Raw genomic sequence first — 22722 nt, forward strand, 5'->3', positions numbered from 1 at the left:
TCTTCTTTTGTATTACTAAATGGAATAAATGATTTTTAAATACTAGAATCCATTACTCCAGAGTTGTGTTAGAGGAGAACAATATATTAAAATATTTCTGTATAGATCTAAGTATCCTTTGGCTTACTTAGCAAGATTCAGATTTTTGTCTCTGCGTGAGCATTGTCTTTGGGAAGTCCTGGGGCGGTGTAGGCGGGACATATTCAGTGAAGCAGGCAGCATAAAGGCAGGGGAAGAGACCTGAGCAGTATTGATAGGTTGTTTTTTTTTAGTCATAGGAAGGGATTTGCAAAAAAGAACTGCTTAGCACCGAAGTTCTGAATTCCTGGACTCGTAGATTAGAAGTCGCCGAAGTCACTAAAGTTGTCTCTGTTGTGCATACCCTGGAGTGGTTAACCCAGAGCTCATGAGCAACTGGAAATAATTTTGCTAAGCAGATCACAAGCCTGGACAGAAGAAGGAGATATTTTTTACGGTTTACTGGGAGACTGAACAAAGTTTGGTCTAAGGATGTTATTTCTTAGTTGGATTATTGGGAGGAAAAGACAACTTAGAGAAATAGGAATGGTTAGCAAACACCTTATAGATGTGCTCATTAATAATAGAATATACTTCATTGCATTTAAAAAAATATAGTGTAGCAAATCTGCTAAGGAATCAACTTTAATAAGATGGATTGGTAGGGCAGACCCACTGAAGACCAGTTTTAATGTAGGTCCTTACACTGAACATGGACTGATAGGGGAAATAGGTCCAGCAAGATCCTTTTTTGTTGGATAATCGTTATTAATTTTCTCCTTTAGAAAATCAGTGTTTTTCATTGTTTCTGTTTCGTTTGTAATGTTGAGCCACCAATGAATTGTTTTTGTTTATAGTACATTTGTTTTAACTTAGAAATTGGAGCAAAATCAAAGTAGCAGTTTTTCAACTTCATGTCAAATCCAGTGGGTACATATTTGATTGACATGGGCAGTTTTTAATTGAAGGTGTGATATGGGCTTTATTTTCTAAGGTTAACTTTATATTTATTCTTTTCCAAAAGTGCCTGCAATATCTTGATGTGTCGGTGCTGGGTGAGCTAGTTCCTAGATTATGTGAACTGATCAGAAGTGGTGTAGGTCTTGGAACTAAGGTACGTAAGTGTATTTTTCACAAGAGTAATTCTCATTTGTTTAGGCCACAAAAATATAATAGCCACATTTTTGAAATTCATATTTTTTATAAAACCCAATATTTTAGGTTAACCAGTTTGTTTTTATGGTTGCATTAATAAATTAAGACATGTAACTAATTTAGGAAATGACATATGACTTAATATTGTCCTTTTTAGTGAAGTCATTTCTGTCCCCTGGTTGCTGTGTACATGCCCTCTGGGTTCTCATTCATTATCACTTATTAATGGAAATGCTCATCCATTAATAAGTTATCAAGCATGGTTGTTTTTAGGTGGTGATTAGCATTTTTCACAGCACTCAGCAAGGTGTTTGGATAGGAAAATGTCTTTCCAAGATTTTTCAAGGATCAGATTCTACCCCCACACTCTAAAAACAAACAAGTCACATTTTTTTTCCTCCTGACAAAATTAACACTTGCTTGCCTTTTAAAAACTTTAGCATTTATAGATCAGGGGCAAGTTAAAATTTGTCCTAAGGTTACCACCCAGAGATGATTGCTGTTAATATTTCCAAGTGTTTCCTTCCAGCTGCTTATTCGTGCATGTGTGTTCCACAGCGTCTTCTTTAATGGCCAGATGATATTCTGCTGTGTGGCTGTCACATCATTTATTTATTTATTTATTTATTTATTTATTTATTTATTTATCATTTATTTTAATCCATCAAGGAACATCTGGTTTGTTTTCAGCTTTTTTGACATTAAACAAAGAATGTTATAAATGTCTTGGGACACATGTGAAGCTATTTCTTTTGGTTAAATTTCTAAAACTGGAAATGTTAGAACAAAGATGGACAAGATGACATACGTTGCCCTCCCAAAATATTGAATCAGTTTTCTTTCTTTTTTGGAAAAAAAAAATGTTTTTTTATTGATTTTTAGAGAGAGAGGAACGGAGAGAGGGAGAGAGATAGAGACATCAATGAGAGAGAAACATCAATTGGCTGCCTCCTGCACACCTCCTACGGGGATCGAGCCCGCAACCTGGGCATATGCCTTGATCGGGAATCGAACTGGCGACCTCCTGGTACATGGGATGATGCTCAACCAACTGAGCCACACTGGCCAGGGCCAGTTTTCTTTCTTAATTGCAGTGTATGAGAGCACCCATTTTCCTCCTGGATGTTTTGAAAAAAAAATCTCTGCATGGCTAATTTAAAGTAAGAGTTTTCCTCTTTCCAGATTGATTCATGGAGGGGCTGTTAGACTTTGTATTCTTTATTTTTAAATCTTCGACACCCACCTAAAACAAAGGGTTTCAGAGCGCTGTGACCATCAAATTTAGACCTTTGCCTTTGTAACCTTGTAGGGAGGCTGTGCCAGTGTCATTGTGTCATTAACTACTCAGTGTCCCCAGGACCTAACACCTTACTCAGGTGAGTTTGTCAAAACTGTGCGTAGTGATATTTTTCTATGGCCATGTCTTGTGTGACAAGATTTAAAAAAATAATAATTATTATCATTCCGACATGCTTGTGATCCTGTATACTTTTTCTCCCTCTTCCTTTATCTCTTTGTTTGCAGGAGTGAAGAATGATCAATTTTAGCAAGTTTTATAAGTGTTTGATTATTTTCCAGTGGTACAAGAAGGTGAAAGTATCTGTCACCCTGTAGGATTTGTTTACTGTATAGCTCATTTTACATCAGCAATTTTCTCTTCTTACATTGGCCCCTAGGTGGGCCTAATGAACTTTTTGTACCTAGCTTTCATTTTTTCAACTTTCTTCACAATATTCTAGACACAGACTAATTTTAAATTTTGTAGCAGGCAAATGGACAGTACAAATATAACATACAGGGGCTCTAAACTCCCCTGGAATAAATCAGGTATTAATTGCAGGGTTAAGTTTGTTTTGGTTCTGGGGACAGAGCAAACCATTTGGTCAACCAAGTGCCAGATTTTTCTCCTTTATTTCTGTTAGGTAAACTTATGAGTGCTCTGCTTAGTGGCCTGACAGATCGGAACAGTGTAATTCAGAAATCCTGTGCATTTGCCATGGGCCATTTAGTTCGGGTGAGTTAAATTTCTTACTTAGTTAAGTGATTATACTTAGATAATTATACAGCAATGGCAGTATTGTTTCTTTTTTTCAGACCTCACGGGATAGCAGCACTGAGAAACTCCTGCAGAAGCTCAATAGCTGGTACATGGAGAAAGATGGTACCTTTTAAATATTTATATTATTTTAAATTTAGATGTAAACAACCTAATCTGGTTTTATGTGCTTTGCTAGGAACATTTCTTATTGATTTTACTGTGGTCCAGATTGAGCAATAATCTGTTTAGATTAGTTACCCTTAAAAACAGTTTCATAAGGATTGTTTTTTTTCTGCTTCTCTTCAGAACCCATCTATAAGATCTCTTGTGCTTTGACTATTCATGCTATTGGACGCTACAGCCCTGACGTATTGAAGAACCATGCCAAAGAAGTTCTGCCTTTGGCATTTCTAGGCATGCATGAGATTTCTGACGAGGAGAAATCAGAAAAGGAAGAAAGTAACTTATGGACTGAAGTGTGGCAGGAGAATGTACCTGGTTGGTAAACAGTACCTAAGAATTAAACCTATTTCTTAAGAATCACAGCTGGAGTTTTTACTCACATTTTTTATTATAAACTCCTGTAGCTACTTTCCCAGGACCTTAATACCATGTGTCCCGTTTGCTTTTGAGTCTATATCCAATTGCTGAGTTCTCAAGGTTGGCACTCAGAGCTCTACTCTTTCCTCTCTCATTGCTGCCCCCATGCAAGAGTAGAAATGCTGCCCCAACAGAGTAGTTTTACTTATTTTAATTGAGAGTGAAGAGTGATTTTATGTGGCCTTAGAGCATTATTTAGAGTAGTGCTTCTCAAACCACCCTCCCTTTTTTTTTACCTGGATGCATGCAAATAAATGGAATGAGGACTATTGACATGATGCCCTCATGGACATACCCATGTACATGAAGTCCTGCGGTTGTAGCAATATGTCACACCACCACCTGCTTTCTCTCCCTATTACAGAGTGGCATAATGTAACCATTGAGAATCACTGCTTTAGACTGTGGTCACTGACTTTTTTTTCAGACTTAGGAAAGAAATTTTTTTTTTTTTTTTTTTTTTTGTCACTTAAAAGTTGCTTTACTTTTGCCATTTGTAACCTAGGTTCCTTTGGTGGCATTCGGTTATACCTGCAGGAGTTGATTGCTATTACCCAGAAGGCTTTACAGTCTCAGTCCTGGAAAATGAAAGCCCAGGGTGCAATTGCCATGGCATCAATTGCAAAACAAACCAGCTCCCTAGTACCTCCATATCTGGGAATGATACTGACCGCATTGCTGCAAGGCCTCGCTGGAAGAACATGGGCAGGAAAGGTAAAGGAACCACTCACGCCCCGTTAAATCTAAGTTATCCTTAAAGGATGATGACTTCATCTTTCATTTCTTACAAAAATTAGAATCTGGTTTTGTGAGACATCAGATGGATTGTTTTTGTGAACCAAATTTTCAAAGTGCAACCCATGTGTCCTGAATACTGCATAGTAATGCTGGAGATTGATTTTTACTTATCATGTTCAGCTTTTTAAGATAAGTCTTAAACCAGTGACCTCATGCACAGATCAGGATTGGGCATATGTGAAATTGAGTAGCAAGCCAGGCTGTCCAAACCTGGACCGGAGGATGCTCATCTCTGGGCCTACGAATTAGTAACAGTCATTTTTTACACAAGGGCAGTAGTAGGATACAGTGAACACTCAGCAGGGAAAATGAGATTGTGGCAGCATGAAACAATCTACTTGATGCTGTGAACGTCGGTGGTGGCCAGTGCAGTACCGCAGAAGAAGAGCTGGGCTAGGAGCAGATTAGTTCTAACTCCATGGTCCACACTTCGGCCTGTGTGACCTTGGGCAAGTCAGCTCTCTAGGCTTTATGAAATGGAGAGAAAGGCAGTTATTCTGCATCTATGGGTGTACTTATTAAACAGTAAGAGCCTAAAGATAAGATACTCTGGTTAATTTTTGTTGTCATAGATATGAAATTGTAGTCATAATGCAAAGAATGTAAATGACACATATGTGCTTAATAGCATTCTCATTTTTCAACCCCTTAGGAAGAACTGCTGAAAGCCATTGCCTGTGTGGTGACAGCTTGCAGGTAAACGTTGTGTTAGTGAAGATGCCATTTCTTAAGCTGAACCCGAGAGTGGCGGCCTTTAGTAACTGTTGTGATGCTTTTGTGTGGGTCTGTAGTGAAGAGCTGGAAAAGCCTGTGCCCAGTCAGCCCGGCACAAATGAAATCATCCAGGCTGTCCTCAAGGAGTGCTGCAGAGAGAACCCCAAATACAAAATTGTAGCAATCAGCTGTGCAGCGGATGTCTTGAAGGCCACCAAAGAAGACAGATTCCAGGAGTTTTCTGACATTGTCATACCTCTCATCAAGAAGGTAATGACCACCTGTATCTTCTCACGTCTGGTTTCTACTTCAAAAATTAAAAAGGAAAGATGTTTCTTTGTTCTGTTTGCATATTTTGTTTTAGGATTAGTGTAGCTACAATTAGCAGAAAATCATTGCCCTCATGGTCCACAGTATAGCTACATTCCAGACAGGTGATGGCAGAGCTGAAGAAAGAATGAAGGATCAAAGTAGGCATGTCAGTGCTTTCTTAAGGAGAGCTCCTGGAAATGCTGCCTGGCATTTTCACTTCTATCCTGTTGGCCAGTACTTAGCTGGAATCTGGCTGCAGATGCATTCTCGGTGTCCATTAGTCCTCCATGGGAGAAGGGGACAGTGGTTAGCTTTATTTATTTTTTAAAAATATATTTTTATTTATTTCAGAGAGAAAGGGGGAGGGAAAGAGAGATAGAAACATCAATGATGAGAGAGAATCATTGATTGGCTGCCTCCTGAATGCCCCCCCACTGGGGATTGAGCCAGCAACCCACGCATATGCCCTTGCCTGGAATTGAACCCGGGACCCTTCAGTCCATAGGCCGACACTCTATCCACTGAGCCAAACCAGCCAGGGCTGGTTAGCTTTATTTTTAAAACAAAGCAGAAAGATGAGTTTATTGCAGGGGTTTCGACCTGCAAGCCAAGAAACTCTAGGCTACAGGAGTGGATATTGGAATGAATGGTCTCTGTCATACAGGGTGGGGCAAAACTGGATTTACAGTTGTTCATATGGAAAATAATACAATAATAAGTGCTAACATGAGAATAACCTCTATGTTTTGTGTACTCACAACTGTAAACATACTTCTGCCCCACCCTGTCATTAAAATAAGCTTTGCCTTTGAGCTTGTGCAGAAGCCACCCCAGCCATGCTGGAGTGAAGATAGGGAGCTCAGTATGTCACTGTTAACGGCCTCTGCCATATATTGGGGGGCATTTGATCCAAAACAGACTTTAGTTTCATTTGGAAAATGAAATACTTGTTTTCAAAGAAATAAGGGTATAGTTTCACTATTTTTTGTGAAACATGAAATAGTTTAAATAGCATTCTTATTTCTTGTGTTGCTGCTAATTTGTAGTTGTTTTCTTTGAGTAAAAAGGCTATTTAAATAATATTACCTACATAATGTATTTGGAAGACTTATATTTTGAATTGATGATATTTTGAGCTAGCTGGATGAGTCACTTCCCAACCTGTTTCCTTCTTATTATAGGAGTTTGGATTTAGGTCATTACCAAGTTCTTTCATCTTTAATTCCATGATTTAAATGCAAGTATTTTTATGTGGTGCTCAAAATACTACATATACAGTGTTTATTTTCCACTTTGCTTCAGATTTCCTTTAAATGATTTCCCATATTTATTAGAAGATGTAGTATCCTGTTACAAATTCTTTTTAGAAATAGGAAAACTCAGGCTAGAGAATTTAGCATTTAATTCTTGGTTAACATCTCCTACTTTGGCACCCTGATTGTTTTAATAGTAAACCTGTAACTTTGAAAAAAATTACATTATGCTTTTCTTTTTTCTTTTTCTTTTTTCTTTTTTGGTATGTCCTAGAACTCGCCTGAAAGCATTGGAGTCCGGACAACCAAAAATGAAGACGAGAATGAGAAGGAAAAGGAGCTGCAGCTGGAATCCCTGCTAGGAGCCTTTGAGGGCCTGGGCAAAGCCTGGCCCCGAAATATGGAGACTCAGCGTAAGCATCAGCACCCAGAGGCTACTTAATGAGAGCAGAGATGTTCTAAGCGACAAGTTATTGTTTCTTGTACCTTCTGACTACTTAATAGAATTATCCAACACAAATTTTACTCCTGCATTGGCACATAATCCTATTTTATTCGTTTGCTAGGGTTGCTATAACAAAGTACCGCAGACAGGTGACTTAACCAATAGAAATTTTCTCACAATTCTATTTGAGATCAGGGTGTCAGCAGTGTTGGTTTCTTCTGAAACCTCTCTCCTTAGCGTGTAAATAGCCATCTATGTCTGCGTCCTAATCTCTTCTTATGAGGACACCAGCAGTATCGGGTTAGGGCCCACCCTAATGACCTCTTTAACGATGCTGTCTCTCAGTACAGTCATTCTGAGGTTCTTAGGGTTAGGACTTAGTTATGATTTGGGGGAACGCAATTCAGCCCTTAACACCCATGATACAATATAGAGATAGTTTGACTGTAAAAAGAATTCTTTTACTCTTCTTTGTGATACTATTTGCTGAGCAATCCACAGAGTATATTAGTGGGGTCTCTTCATCTTGGAAATTAATGGCCTTGTAGGTAAACAAATCTTTAATAAGCAAGTGAAATCTCTGTTTCACTGAGAACGTTGAAACTTTTTGAGAGATTTTCAGAATTGGACATGTATTTCCAAAGGGTTAAGTAGATGAACAAACAGCAAACCTTTTTTGTTGGATTAGGTTGCAGTTAGGAGTCTTTGACTGGGCCTTGAGCTTGGGAACCAGGCTCCTCTGAAGTTTGCCTTCTGTTAGTTTCTGCAGTGTTTTCCCCCCAGACACCTTAATATGCTTGAGTGTTATTTAAAAAGTATGTTAATTATTTGTGATTGGATCTGTCTGAAGTCAGATTTAAGATTGTCTCTGAGCCTTGCCATTTTTTTGGTGAACTTTAAAAAATATATTTGCCATGTATAGGAAGGATTTTCCAAAAGATACGTATTTATAAATGGTCTTATGTCTTGGCATTATGTTCTGGCCTGCAGTGGAAGTCTCTTTTTTTTGACGCCATTAGGGCTACTGACTTTTTCTTGAATGAGGTAGAAAAAGTAGGGAATTTACATAAAAACTAGTGGCCCGGTGCACAGATTCGTGCACATTGAAAGGAAATTGATTAGAAGAAACATTCATGCGGTAATTACGTTACTGCAAAAAAATTACATGTCAAAATAGCATATATAATATAGTATTATAAAATTAAAACATGCGTGCGTTAGGCACCAGCGAGAGCTTTACATGTATTGCGCATGCACAAGTCAACGTTTATTTTTAAATTGCCTGTGTGCCTCAGTCGGACGGACGGTCGGTCACTTAGCCTTTTATATATATAGAAGTTGATGTATACCCAAAGCAGTTTATTTTAGTGTAAGGCATAGAAATGTATATTCATTTGCCAGTTATTGAGGGGAAGGCCAAGCCTTTGAGAATTGAACTGTTACACATTGACTTCTCGTACACCTTACTCACAAGGTATCATCTACAATTTCTGAGTTCTGTTTCTTTCTTGTAGAAAAAGAAGCTAAAATCTCTTATGCAGCAATTCCAGTGCAGAATTCTTACAGATTTTTACTGCCATCTGTCTTTACATATGTGAATCTAACTAAAAATAACGACTTTGTTGAGTTTTATACACCTATTTCATCAGTTAGTGTACTGTTAATTATATAATTGTAATTGCAAGTGCAGTTGGCGTGACTGGTTTGGGATAGAGCTGTGTCTGTTGGTAAGCCCACAACGTGCGGAAGCTCCTGTGTGTCCCCAGGAGCTCCCGCCTCCAGAGTTCTGCTTTCTTGTCATTGAGGGTGTTCTACAGGGAAAGGGCGTGTGGTTAAGATTCAGCGTCAGTTCCTTGGAGAAGGATACTGATTGAAAATGAGCATTTATGAACAGTTATATGGGACCTTCACGGGGGAAGTTCTGGTCAGGGAATTTGTTTGGGAATTGGACACAAAGTCAGCCTGAAGTTCTGTTTGTTTGTTTTTTGAAATTTCATGGCTTTAACTAAAGGCATTTGTTGTTTTATTTTTTTCCTCCCTCCCCCTCTTTTTTCTACCTCCCACCCATCTCTGCCCCTCTGTCCCTCTCTGTTTCTGTCTCTGGCCTTCCATCTGTCCCTCGCTCTGTCTTTTGCTCCTTCACACTCCCTGTCCTACTCTGTCCCATTCTGTCTTTTTTCCCAGGTTGTTATCGGCAGGAGATATGCAAATTGATGTGTGACCGGCTAAAACTCAGCACATGGAAAGTGCAGCTAGGAGTCCTACAGTCAATGAATGCCTTTTTTCAGGGGTAATTTGCTTCATAGTTCATTTATTTTGTCCTTTTCCCCCTTAGCATTTTACATGTAATCAATGAAAGTCTTTTACATTTTTAAACTAAACGCTAGAATGACATCATAAAGTGATACATGCAGATAGAAATTATTTGTGCCAGAAAGGTTTTGGAATATTTCTTAAAACTGGTATTTGTGTCTTGCCTTCTGATTTTTATAGATTAATGCTTTTGGAAGAAGAACATGCAGATCCCGAGGCCTTGACTGAAATTCTCCTTGAAACTTGTAAATCAATCACATATTCTTTAGGTGAGTGTGATAAACTGACATTGATAAGGGGTCCTGATTTTAAAGGTCAGGGAGCTAAGTTTCAAATATTTCCTAACTTGTGCTAGGAACTAAGTTTATGGAACTACTGAACTATCCTATTTAATATACTCTGTATGCCCAGACTGAAATATATTAACCTGGAACTATAATTTAGGATTTTAACTCCTACGTTAGAAAAACCCTTGTGATAAGTATTTTTTAAAAAAACTTTTACTTGGAAATAATTTTAAACTTATAGAAAAGTTGCAATAATAGTACATATACCCCACATATGAGTGAAATCATATGGTTCTTGACTTTTTCTGTAGGACTTATTTCGCTAGCATTATATTCTCCAAGATCCATCCATGTTGTCGAAATGGCAGTATTTCATCTTTTCTTATGGCTGAGTAGTATTCCATTGTAATATGTACTACATCTTCTTTATCCAGTCATCTGTCGAGGGACATTTCGATTATTTCCATGTATTCACCACTATGAATAATGTTGCAGTGAACATAAGGATACACATATCTTTGCGAATAAAAGTTCTCAAATTTTTCAAGTACATTCCCAGAAGAGGGGTTGCTGGGTCATATGGTAACTCTATTCTTAATTTTTTGAGGAACCTCCATAGTGGCTGTACCATCAGCAGTGAATGAGGGTTTCTTTTTCTCCACAACCTCTCCAGCACTTATTTTAGTTGTCTTGTTGATAATAGCCATTCTAACAGGTATGACATGTAGTTAATGAAGCTAAGCATATTTTCATGTATCTGTAGGCCATTTGCATGTCTTCTTGAGAGAAGTGTCTTTGGATTGTTTGTTTTGTTGTTGTTGAGTTGTATGATATAAACTGAAAGCAACAAATGAACAAACAAGACAAGCAAAAATTCATAGCCCCGGCCAGATGGGTCATTTCGATAGAGCATCATTTCCATATGCCAAGGTTGTGGGTTTGATCATCCGATGAATGTATATGTGGAACAACATATTGATGTTCCCCCACCCCCTCTAAATCAATGCAAAAAAAAAATAATAACCACACCAAAACCCCTTATAGACACAGACAATAGGATGGTGGTTACCAGAGGGAAAGGAGTGTGGGGGAGGGATAGTAAAGGGTAAAGGGGGGGTTCCAATATATGGTGACTAAAGGAGATTTTACTGTGGGTGGTAAATATAATACAATATACAGATGATGTGTTATAGAATTGTATACTTGAAAACCTATATAATTTTGTTAACCAAAGCCACCCCAATAAATTTAATTTTAAAAAGCCAGCAAAAACAAACAGAAACCTGAGCTCAATGACTTGCCAGGCTGAGCTCTCAGACATGGACGACACCGCCCCTGGGGCAGAAAGGTTGGTCTGCCATGAAGTGGAGTGACTTTCCCATAAGCCTGTGTCTCGGTTTCCTTCCTGTCCCATGCTGAGGGGCCCAGTTAAGACATGAAATAAAAATAGTACATGTAATACCTATATATCTTTTAACCAAAGTTACCTGTTAACATTTTGCCCCATTTACTTAATCATTACTTCTATATACATATTTTTCTTGAACCATTTGAAAGTATATTGTTGACGTCACACCCCGTTACCTCTAAATTTTTCAGTGTGCATTCTCTTACATCAGCTCGGTACAATTACCAACTTCAGGCAGTATAACAATGATGCAATTTTAAAAATCAAATTCTTCACTGTTCATGTTCTAGGTTTTTCCGTTGACTCATAATGTTTTTTATAGAATTTCCCCCCTCCCCTCCATTAAGGAATTTTAGTCCAGGGTCATTTATTGAATTTAGTTGTTATATCTTTTTATTCTTCTTTAATCTGGAACACTTCCTCCCAGCTTTTCTCTGCCCTATATGACATTGACAATTTTGAAGAAAAGTCTCCCCCCCCCCCATCTTTTTTTATTGGAGGGTTTCTCATGGTGGTTGTCTCATGTTTCCTCCTGATTAGATGCAGGTCATGACTTCCCAGTTGGGATATTCCCTCCATAAGTGACGTGCCTCACGTCAAGAGGCACAGAGTGTCCATCTGCCCTCACTGGCGATGTTACTTTTGATTACCTGGTCAAGGTATATTCAGTTTTCTCTACCTTCTAGTTATTCCACCCCCCCCACCCCCCCCCCCCCATACACACCCTCCTCGTGTCTGATAAGCAGCCTGTGGGAAATACTTTAAGACCATTTAGATAACCTGCTCTTCTTCACAGCTGTCTGGGAAGACACGTGAAGCCATGCAGGCATGCTGCTCCTCTCCAGAAGACCTTCTAGACCTAGCATGCGTCAGGGTTTCTTCCTGAACCTGTTTTTACTGAGATGGCTTTCTAACTCTAGCCTCCCTCACATTTACCTTTTGATAGTTGGCAGCCTCATAAGCAAGATCCCACCCTCTCCCTTCCTCTGTTATCGATACTGATTCATGGATTCCTTTTCCCCCAGTTGGTTTATAATTAATTATTTTTCTTAATTTGTTGCTCCTATGGTCACAGATTTGGCCAGTGGAGGCTCCTTCAAGCTGACTCCTGTGTCCTCTTGACAGGTCACCATCATTCTTACAGGCCCTTCTGTACTTTGTAACAGAACAGGATGTTATAAGCTCATCCTGTGCTTTCCTTGCTGTGAGTTTGGTTGTGTTAATTTTTTCGGTAGGCAATTTCTCCATGAACTAGATGCTGTATCTAGAGCAGTGGTCACCAACTGATGGTCCGCGAACACTGGTGGTCCGTGAGGTCTGAAAGGTTGGCGACAGCTGTTCTAGAGTAGACACTAAGGAAGTATGTTTTAGTTATAATTCTTGGAGGTGGCGTGCTTTTGGATAAAGAACTGGCAGTTAAGAAACTGGTCTTAACAGGGTCCCAGGCAGGTGTCTCTGATTTTGTCTTCACCCTGGGTTGTGTAATGTTCTTTGTTAATTTGAGGTCATGCAACCTAAAGACCCTTCTTAGGTATTATGAGAAGATGAATATGTGTTTAAGTAGTGTCTTTTGAATTCCCACTTTAAAATGGGTCCTTTTAAATATTGCCATTTGGTGTGGTGATTGATATATTTGGCTGACATATTTTTTTTAAATTAAGGAATGTGGGCACATAGCACATTTCAAGTATTTAATGATAGATAACCCGGAAAGGGAAGCTTACTTCAGAAAAGGTGTGTCTTTCCCTGAATTTGTCATTTAACATCTTTCAGTAGCATTAACTTAATCTTGAAGCTTTTGTTTCAAAGGCATATAAAACAAGTAATGTGCATTATGTAATTTTTTTTCTTAGAAAATAAGACATACTCGTCTGTGAGAACAGAAGCTTTATCTGTGATAGAATTACTGCTTAAAAAGCTTGAAGGTGAGTTCCTGATAGTTCTGATTGGAAAACCGGAAAGCCAGGATATTTTATGGCATATGTTTTAGAAATTGTTTTATTTTCTGTTTTTGTTTTTAATAAGCATATGCTCTAAATTACAAATTAATACACACACACACACACACACACACACACACACACATCTAAGTGGGATAGACAAAGCTAAAACCCTTAAATTTTATTAAAGTGTTTAAATTTTATGAAGCTGTAGTTATCTTAGAATAATAGTTTTTGTTTCCAGTGTGAATCTTGATTTAATCTCGGTTATTACAGCACATGGTTGACAGTGCATAGTATAGCTCACTGTCCGCATGTAAATAAACAGAATGACACACTCAAAAGTGGAATTGGGAAAGCATTTTAACAATTATCCACCCGAGTCATCTAATTTGATAGCATTTTCTTAATCTTATTTTTCCCTGTTTTTCTTTTTTTAACCTTCTTATAAAGAAGATTTCTTCTAATGGCTGTGGTAAAAGAAAACATTTTCTCCAGTGGTGTATCTGTTACTCATTTTAAAAGGAGGCCTCTTTTTTTCTTTTCTTCTTTTTTTATTATTTTAACCCCAGGGGATGGGGAAGCAGGAGCAGTTTTCTCAGGTCCTGTATATTTGCAGTTTTTACTTCTTTATTTCTGCTTAGCATTTAAGGCACCTCTCCTAGGGCTCCATAGAACAGGCTTTTTGGTCTCAGTAACACTACACACCTTGTAATTCCTTTTTTCTTTGTTGAAATGAAAGAGCAAGGCCCCTCATCAGATCACTGAATTTGCACTGTTTGCCAAATATGCATGAATGTATTCTAGGTGAGTAAAATGAGGCTAAATGGTGAGGTAACATGCCAAAACCACAACACTAGAAAGTGGCAGAACCTCACAAGTAAGACTTAGGATATTTACTTTGAGTTTCTCTGATGCTCCCCTTAAAGAATTAATAAATTGTCATCTGTTGAAACTGACTGTGCAGTTTTGAAATTTGTTCAAGATTTTTTTAACTGAACAAACATCTATACTAATAATAAAATACTAATAAAAAGGTAATATGCTAATTAGACCAGTCGCCTTCCTGACGTCCTTCCGGACAAAGCCACAGTAGTGGGGGCCGAGGCAGAGGTAGTTAGGGGCGATCAGGCCGGCAGGGGAGGGCAGTTAGGGGGCGATCAGGCCGGCGGGGGAGGGCAGTTAGGGGGTGATCAGGCCAGCAGGGGAGCAGTTAGGGAGCAATAAGGCTGGCAGGGGAGCAGTTAGGGGTGAACAGGTTGGCAGGCAGAGGCAGTTAGGGGCATCAGGCCAGCAGGCAGAGGTGGTTAGGGGCAATCTGGCAGGCAGGCAGGCAGGTGAGCAGTTAGGAGCCAGCGGTCCCGGATTGCGAGAGGGTGCAGGCCGGCTAAGGGAACCCCCCCCCCCCCATGCACAAATTTTGTGCACTGGGCCTCTAGTATCTTATAAAGAGGTTTTTTGTGTTGTTGATGGTCTTTTGGTCACTTTGTGCTTTGCCTTGATACTTCCTACTTAACCACTTTGCTTTAGCATCCCTAGATACTTTTCATCCCACTAATACTGGGGGCAGAGGATGGGACTCCCTGATATGCTCTCATGTTATTGTCAATAATTAGGATTTGAGACAACTGTTGAACCTGTGATCATTATATCCTAAGTTGTTATCAAGTGGTTGCTTTGCATTTATTTTGGGGATATGATATATGGAGGAAAAGCAGAACGACTAGTTTGGTTTTTTGTCCTTGCTTGTTCTATGAGGAATCTTTTTCTTCTTCTTTCTCTTTCCATTCAGAGTCTAAACAGTGGGAAAGTTTGACATCTGAGTGCAGAACGCTCCTGATTGAATCTTTAGCAACTATGGAGACAGACAGCCGACCTGAGCTGAAGGAGAAAGCATCATTGCTGAAGAAAACGCTTGAAAATCTGGAATAATTAAAAGTGGAAGAAACAAACAAGTGCCATGTTCATTGTGATGAAAATGGTGGTATTCTTTGAAAAACCAAGTGGGAAAAGTAAAGATTAATCTGTAGCATGCATCATTCCTTGGCTGAAATAAAAACAAAAAATGCCTTAAATTTTGTTCCTTACTAGCTTTATTTTATTTGATGTTTTAAAAGTATCTGGGCTGAGTGAGCTTAATGAAACATGGATGTTTGAGAGGTGATTGTTGGTAAAACTGATGGAAATAGTTATTAGAAGATTAAAGCTGTTATTAAAGGGATAAACAATGTTGTAGAGAAGCTGGATAAAAAAATCTTAGAAAGGCTTCTAAATTGAATGAAGTTATTTCAGGAAGGGGCTCTATAGTCACTTAGTTGAACCCCCTTGCTTTACACCTGAAGAAATAGGCTGTGTGCTGACAGAGCTCCCTTTCTGAGGCCTGTGATGAGGCCAGAACCCAGGTGTTGGATGACCTGCCCAGGAAATTTTCTTTTACAGCCTTCTGCCAATCACTGCTAACGCTGACCACCAGAGAAACAAGAACTGAACTGACATCATTGGATTCTTGAAATTCATAAGCTGAATGTTATCATTTGTTTAGATGATTGGTTTTTAGAAAGTAATTGTTTAGCATCGTTCTTTATGGATTGAGAGGGAGAATTTGGTCTCCATGTGATAGTTCTGATTGCCCTTTTTTTTTTAATCATTTCCTGAGGACATGTTTTTTTATTGATTTTAGAGAGAGAGAGAGGAAGAGAGAGAAACATCAATAGGTTGCCTCCTGTACACGCTCCAACCGAGTATTGAACCCCAAACCTCGGTATGTAACCTGACTGGGAATTGAACCCAGGACCTTTCAGTGTACAGGACGATCCTCCTACCCAGCCGCACTGGCCAGGGCTGATTGTCCTCCTTTCACAGGCAGATGCAGGTAGGTTAGGGCAAGATTGATCATTCTGTCTGTCTGTGGTTGCTTATTTTGTAAAACCCAAACCAACAACGAAATCATGACTGTTGATTTAGACCATTTGTAATCTCAAAACTTAAAAGCACCTTAAAATTTTATACTCACTTTTATGCTAACAGTATGACTTTAGGATAGAAAGGAAAGCATTTTAATTTGCCATCTGGGAATAACTTGGTACTGTTCAAATAATTACAGCTAGGGTTTCTTCCTTTCTTTTGCTGCTCATGCCCCTGCCTAAGGATGTAGGGCAAGGGGAAAAACAATTTTAACGAAGACTGAGAACACTAGCTCACCTTGGATTCCAAGCACAAAATTGGTTTATACTCAGTATTGCCCTTTACTGACATTAACACCAGGGTTAAAATTTCATGCTTATTTTTGGTGTGGTTTCTATTGAGCAATGAATGTATTTCAAACTTTCTGGACTGTGACCAAGAGTAAAAATAACTTTTCACATTTGACCCAGAACAGTGTGTGTGTGTGTGTGTGTGTGTGTGTGTGTGAGAGAGAGAGAGAGAGAGAGAGAGAGAGAGAGAGAGAGAGAGAATATAAAATCATTAACTGAAATAAATATTTTATGAAAATAAATAATTCAGACTCTTACTATGTGTGATATACTGTGATCCCTCCTTCACCTCTACTGTTTTAAATGCTCACTAAATTTATTCCCTGACTCATAAATGGGTTGCTATTCACAGTTTGAAAAACAGTGCATAGGTAGTACCTAACCTTGGCTGTATATGCTGTGTTCTGGGGTTGCTTCTGATTTGGAAAGGGGTTTACAAAGAAAATTTAAGTGTTTATTTCTGAAACATGTTCTTAGCTGATACTGAATATAATTGTGAGCTTTAATAGTATCATGAGTTTTAAGGAATCTATCGTGGACTTCCACCTGAGAAGGCTTTAGGGAAAATCAACTTTGGATGTTTTTCAGAAAGCTTATGGCCTCACAGTGTTTTCCTGACCAGTCCTCCTCCACCAAGTGCCCTCTGACTTTCATTTTCAGTCCCTGGGACGCTGTTCCTAGGCAAGAATGCAGGGGAGGCCAGGTGTTATCAGAAACAGTGTAAGGGCAAGAACTGTGCTCTAGGCCCATCCGAAATGTTAAAGCCTCATCAAATTTTATGCTTTTAAACATTTTCTTATTTAATATTGGGAATTTCCCATGGTGCTGAGAGCGGTGCTAAGATACTTGAACCTTAGTGCTTAGTGCTAGTGAATTAATTTCTTTTAGCTTTCTAAGCACATTTCTAATTTCTATACTTAATGCCTTCATCTTAACCAGCCAAGTCATCTGTACAACGAGTAATGCTGAATCATGGTCTCCCAGTGCAGCTCGTGTGTACGTGTGCACGTGTGTGTACGTATTTATGTGAAAGGGTGAAGAACAGAGTGTGTGACTGTGGAGTGTTGATACTGGTGAACAAATGGAAGAAGGACCCGTGCGTGTTTGTCTTCTGCCTTCATTTTCCAAAGCTATCTGGAACAGGTTTTTATAATCCCCCGCCCCCCCCCAGGAATATTGTGCCACTTGTCATACAAGCGACTGATTGAGATAGTCTAATTACTAAATTCCTTATTCCTGGAATAAGTACACTAGATATAGCTTCGGAAATCTATTGATACATGGAAAGGAGGTACCTGAAGTTTGGCAGTTGGTCCAAACAGTGAAAGTAGTATAACATTGTCTTTTTGGTGATAAAAGAGCAGCAGTTTCTTTAATGTTTGTGTCCAGTTTCTAATTGCCGCTGTGTCTGCCTGTGATCCAGTTTACCTGCACAATAAAGCGGACTGCCAGCAAACCCCCATGGCTTCCCCCTGCCATCTTTTCCTTGTGTATTTACTAAGAAGAAAAAGAGAAGAAAAAAGACGTGACCGTGTTGATCTAGTAGCAATTGCACTGTGTGAACACTGTCTGCCCCTTGAGGGAGTTTCTGTCGGCCGCCGCCACAATGTATCCATGCTGCTTGTGAAGTACAGGGACTTAACTTTGACCTTGGCACTCATTGTAATGTACAAACTGTTGTTAATGGATGTATATGTAACAGATTTTTGTATTTTATATGCGAAGTCTTCATAGAATCCTCTGCAATATGTACTGGGCTAGCTAAGCATGTGATAGTCTTATTTGAGAGGAAAATCCTACCCATGCCCAAGAAGGTATGAAGTAAATAAAAGCTGCATGACCAGTTCTTCTGAAGTAGTGCATTGATTTTTACTGGTTCTCTAGGAAAAGAGTTTAGCTTCCGAGGTATTTGGCTAGTTATACTTGAAAAACCGAAAAAGGCCCAACAGTTTGCCTCTGCTTAGCTACCTCTGCTGATTCACCAGTAATTCCAGAGTGTGCTTGGAGTCTTTTTTGAGTCATCTTGGGAGAAGCCTTTATGGGCCCCTCTATATGTTTGTGCTCACTTAATTCCATCATAAAATGTATAAAATCTGAGGGCTTTTTTAAGAAAACATTTAAAGTTTATATTTTTATAGATTTCAGAGAGGAAGGGAGAGGGAGAGAGAGAGAGAGAAACATCAATAATGAGAGAGAATCACTGATCAGCAGCCTCCTGCATGCCCCACACTGGGGATTGAGCTCACAACCCAGGCATGTGCCCTGACTGGGAATTGAACTGTGACTTCCTGGTTCATAGGTTGATGCTCAACCATCTGAGCCACACCAACGGGCGACCCTTCTATCATTAAATATGGGCCATGCTTTACTGTTTAATATGTGACAAATCTAGAAATCATATTCCCCTCCCATTACAGAATTGCTGCTTTGTTTTTCTACTTCCTGAACTAATTCTGTAAAGTCTCAATTCTTTATTGTATGTGCCCACTGACGCCTCTGCTCCGTTAGCTTAGTGATCAGGTAATGATTGGACAGATTTCCTTAAATTTCCTGTACCCATAGTTCTCCATTCTGATAACTACTGTTCCTCTAAAATCCAAAGCTCCATTACCCAAGATGGTTGTGTTTATATGATTTTAATTGCATTTTGGGGAGTAATAGTGGGAGTAGAGAATAGCTAAGACCAGCCAACAACCTAAAATTCCATATGAGATATCACTATTTTTATAGACCCTTAGCCTTCCCTGCTATTAGGTATTTCTCATTGGCTAGTTTGTATTTTTTTTAGTCCTCAAGATTTCTGAGCCTTCTCCTGTCTTCCTAATACCTTCACTCTCCTCTCCCAGTGTCCCAAGCCCTTCTAAAGAAGCCAGAAGTGAACTTTAAAATTTTATAACTTCATTAGTAATAGAATAATTGAGTTATCTCTGTTAGAATCTTTTCCCATTTGAATGAGCCCAGGCCCTGCTTTCCCAATAGAACAGACCTCCTGAGGGGTTTTTCTAAATAAAAGCCACAGAACCAGGAGATGAGCTGCCACTCTCGACAGGTGAAGTGGCTGAGGTTAGGTTATTTTGCTTGGTTTGGGGAGAAATGATTCTGAAAACCTTCATCTCTACCATCTTTACAAGAATTAAAATTTTTTGTTTATTGATCAAAATAATACATGTTTAGAGGTGCACTCTAAATTTTACATTAGGATTCACTTAGTTTATTGGTTATAACATTGCTGCTATAAAATGTTATTGTTCCCTTCATATCTGCACTATTCTTGTTAGTCATTCTACTACCTCAACATTTTCATGTAACTGATAATGGAATCTTTTTCGGGTCACTATGTTTCACCTAGCTGTTAGAAAATTATTGAATTTTATTCATCTTTTTATTAGGCAACTTTACTAAACTCTTGCTGTGAAACAGTTTTAATTTATTCCCTTTGTCATATAGTTTGCAAGTGATCATTTTATTTCCTTTTCTCCCATATCACTGCCTGTTATTTCTATTTAATGTCTTAGTGTCAATCTTCTAGCAACATTCTTGTTGCCTAGTGACGGGAGGGGTTGGTTGTGAGCACCGAGCTTTAGGACGACTGCACTGGAACGGCGAGAAGAGGGCTGTGCGGGCCGGTCTGGAGGCGCCGAGTGGGGCGGGGGGGGGGTGTCTGTCTGCCACACTTTGCTGAGCAGCTTCACCCCCTCATCGTGGATGAGGAACATGATGGCTATGTCCGCGGGGACCGGCGGAGCCGGGAGGCCCTCATTCCCCAGGGTCTGCCGCACAGCCCACGTGTTCCGAATCGGAGCACCGCCAGGCCCCGCACCCGGCCCACACCACGTGTGGGTGGAGTCCTGCAGCTGCGCCCTCCATCGTTCCCAACGTCGTGATCAGCGGTGTCGGCGGCGAGTTGGGCCGGTCCCCTCGGTACCAGCTGTACAGGGAGGTCATGACAAAGGCGTGAGGCCCTCGGACATCCCTGCAACCCTGTTCCCGCACAATCGCCCGACCCCGACTCCGTGGAAGAAGCCTCACTCAGCACTTGGAGCCGGGGAGGTCCGGTGGTGGGGGAGTTTCACTGAGGGTCTCCTTTCACTGAGGGTCTCCCTTTATTCTCCTTGGGTCTCCTCTTCACTGAGGGTCACCAGCACCGCGGCCTCGGGCCCGGCCAGCGCCCAGCCGCCCAGCAGCCCTTGGACACGTTGCTGCTGGAAACCTGCCGATCACCGGGGGACAGAGCGGAGGGGCAGGGTGCTGAGGCCTCGCACAGGCCCAGGACGCCCAGGTACCCGGCGGGGGCGTGCTCACGGGCTCGGCGGGGAAGGTGGTGCCCCTTGCACAGCCGGCCCAGGACGCCTGGGGGGCCGGGCCCGGGTCCCCACGCCGCACCCCGCGAGTCCGGGAGCGGCGCGGAGGGGCGACGCCCGGGGCGAGCCCCCACCCACGTGCAGGTCCGCCGCCCTCCCCCTCCGTGCAGTTTCATTGAGCTATTGGGGGGAAGTTGGAGACATTTTGCCCCGTTAACACAAGCACGTCGGTATCTGAGAACAAGGCCGTTGCCTTACATAACGTGGCCGTACCTTAGGAAGCTCGGGAAATGTCCTGGTGCAGTGTTATCGTCTAACGCACAGCCCACCTTCAGGGCTGGTCTATTTCCTGAAGAATTTGATTTTTGTCTTTTGTCCTGATGTCCTCTCTAGAGCTCATGCTTTCCGGGCTTAGTAACACTCAGTGCTGGGTCATGGCTTGTAGCTGTCTCTTCCATCTCCTGGAACATTTCCTTAGCTTGTTTCTTCGTTCGTTTCCTGATTTTGATTTTTGGGGGAAGGGGTTAGGGAGAGCTATAGGTTGGTTATTTTGCACAAAATCCGCCCCCCCCCCCCCGTTGATTTTTTTTTTTTTTTTTTTTTTACAGACAGTGGGAGGAAGGGAAGGGGGAGAGGAAGAGAGAAAGAGAGAGAGAGAAACATCATATGAGAGAGAGACATGGATTGGTTGCCTCCCGCCCCCACTGGGGTCAGGGATAGAACCGACCCTTGGGTGTGGGGCCAGGGCAGGTAATGCCCTTTTGATAGGAATATCGCAGAAGTGATGTTGTGTCCTCAGGGCATCTTATCAGAAGGCAGCTGGAGTCAACTTGTGCCGTTATTGGTAATGTTGAGGTGGTTATCCTCCAGGTTTCTCCGCTTAAAGCTATTATCCTGTTTGGGAAATTAATAAGTAGTTTGGGGTGAGGTACTTTGCCACCATGGAAATATCCTGTTTCTCATTCAGCTTTTACCTATGATAACTGTGATACTTAAATTTACCCACTATAACATTTTACCTATGATAATCTAGTACTACAGCAACCTTTAACCTCGACTGATGCTTTTCTAGACCAATTGCTATATTTTTTGGCATCCTACTGTAAGGAAGAAACTTCCTTCTCCCTTCCCTCCTTCCAAGAACTCATGCGTTCTTATTGTATTTAATGGATTGTAACCCACTTTTACCATTATTGATTTTGATACTCAAAGTAATCAGTCCCAGGTTTGGCCAATGGGACCCTCACCCAGGGGCATCTGTGGCTTCTGAAGTACCCCTGTCATTCTTTGCATATTTCTGATGTTCTAGTGTGGTAAGGTAATGGCCATTTCTCGAAGGAACTGGGTTTTCTTTTATTTTTTATTTATTTTATTTTATTTATTGATTAAGGTATTGCATATGTGTCCTTATCCCCCCCATTGCCCCCCCCCCCCACTCATGCCCTCACCCCCCTGGTGTCTGTGTCCATTGGTTAGGCTTATATACATGCATACAAGTCCTTTGGTTGATCTCTCCCCCTTACCCCCACCCTCCCCTACCTTCCCTCTGAGGTTTGACGGTCTGATTGATGTGTCTCTATCTCTGGATCTATTTTTGTTCATCAGTTTATGTTGTTCATTATATTCCACAAATGAGTGAGATCATGTGGTATTTGTCTTTCTCTGACTGGCTTATTTCGCTTAGTATAATGCTCTCCAATTCCATCCATGTTGTTGCAAATGGTAGGAACTCCTTTTTTACCGCAGCCTAGTATTCCATTGTGTAGATAAACCACAGTTTTTTAATCCACTCATCTGCTGATGGGCACTTAGGCTGTTTCCAAATCTTAGCTATGGTGAATTGTGCTGCTATGAACATAGGGGTGCATATATCCTTTATGATTGGT

General features: G+C 40.5%; 1 protein-coding gene across 5 annotated transcripts in view; it reads left to right on the forward strand.

The window, feature by feature from the left end:
* The window catches only part of ECPAS (Ecm29 proteasome adaptor and scaffold), a 102505-nt gene extending 83866 nt beyond the window's left edge, over positions 1–18639 (forward strand). For all 5 annotated transcript variants that reach the window (XM_079789856.1, XM_079789853.1, XM_079789854.1 and 2 more), the window contains 13 exons: positions 1043–1132; positions 2483–2549; positions 3096–3187; positions 3268–3334; positions 3518–3709; positions 4317–4525; positions 5262–5305; positions 5401–5593; positions 7163–7301; positions 9518–9623; positions 9827–9915; positions 13195–13266; positions 15074–18639. In XM_079789856.1, the coding sequence (XP_079645982.1) occupies positions 1043–1132; positions 2483–2549; positions 3096–3187; positions 3268–3334; positions 3518–3709; positions 4317–4525; positions 5262–5305; positions 5401–5593; positions 7163–7301; positions 9518–9623; positions 9827–9915; positions 13195–13266; positions 15074–15213 (1500 nt within the window). In that variant the 3' untranslated portion in view covers positions 15214–18639. The remainder of the gene's footprint in view (positions 1–1042; positions 1133–2482; positions 2550–3095; positions 3188–3267; positions 3335–3517; positions 3710–4316; positions 4526–5261; positions 5306–5400; positions 5594–7162; positions 7302–9517; positions 9624–9826; positions 9916–13194; positions 13267–15073) is intronic.
* Positions 18640–22722: the final 4083 nt, after the last annotated feature.

Source organism: Cnephaeus nilssonii, assembly GCF_951640355.1.
Source record: "Cnephaeus nilssonii genome assembly, chromosome: 14".
NCBI classification, from domain to species: domain Eukaryota; kingdom Metazoa; phylum Chordata; class Mammalia; order Chiroptera; family Vespertilionidae; genus Cnephaeus; species Cnephaeus nilssonii.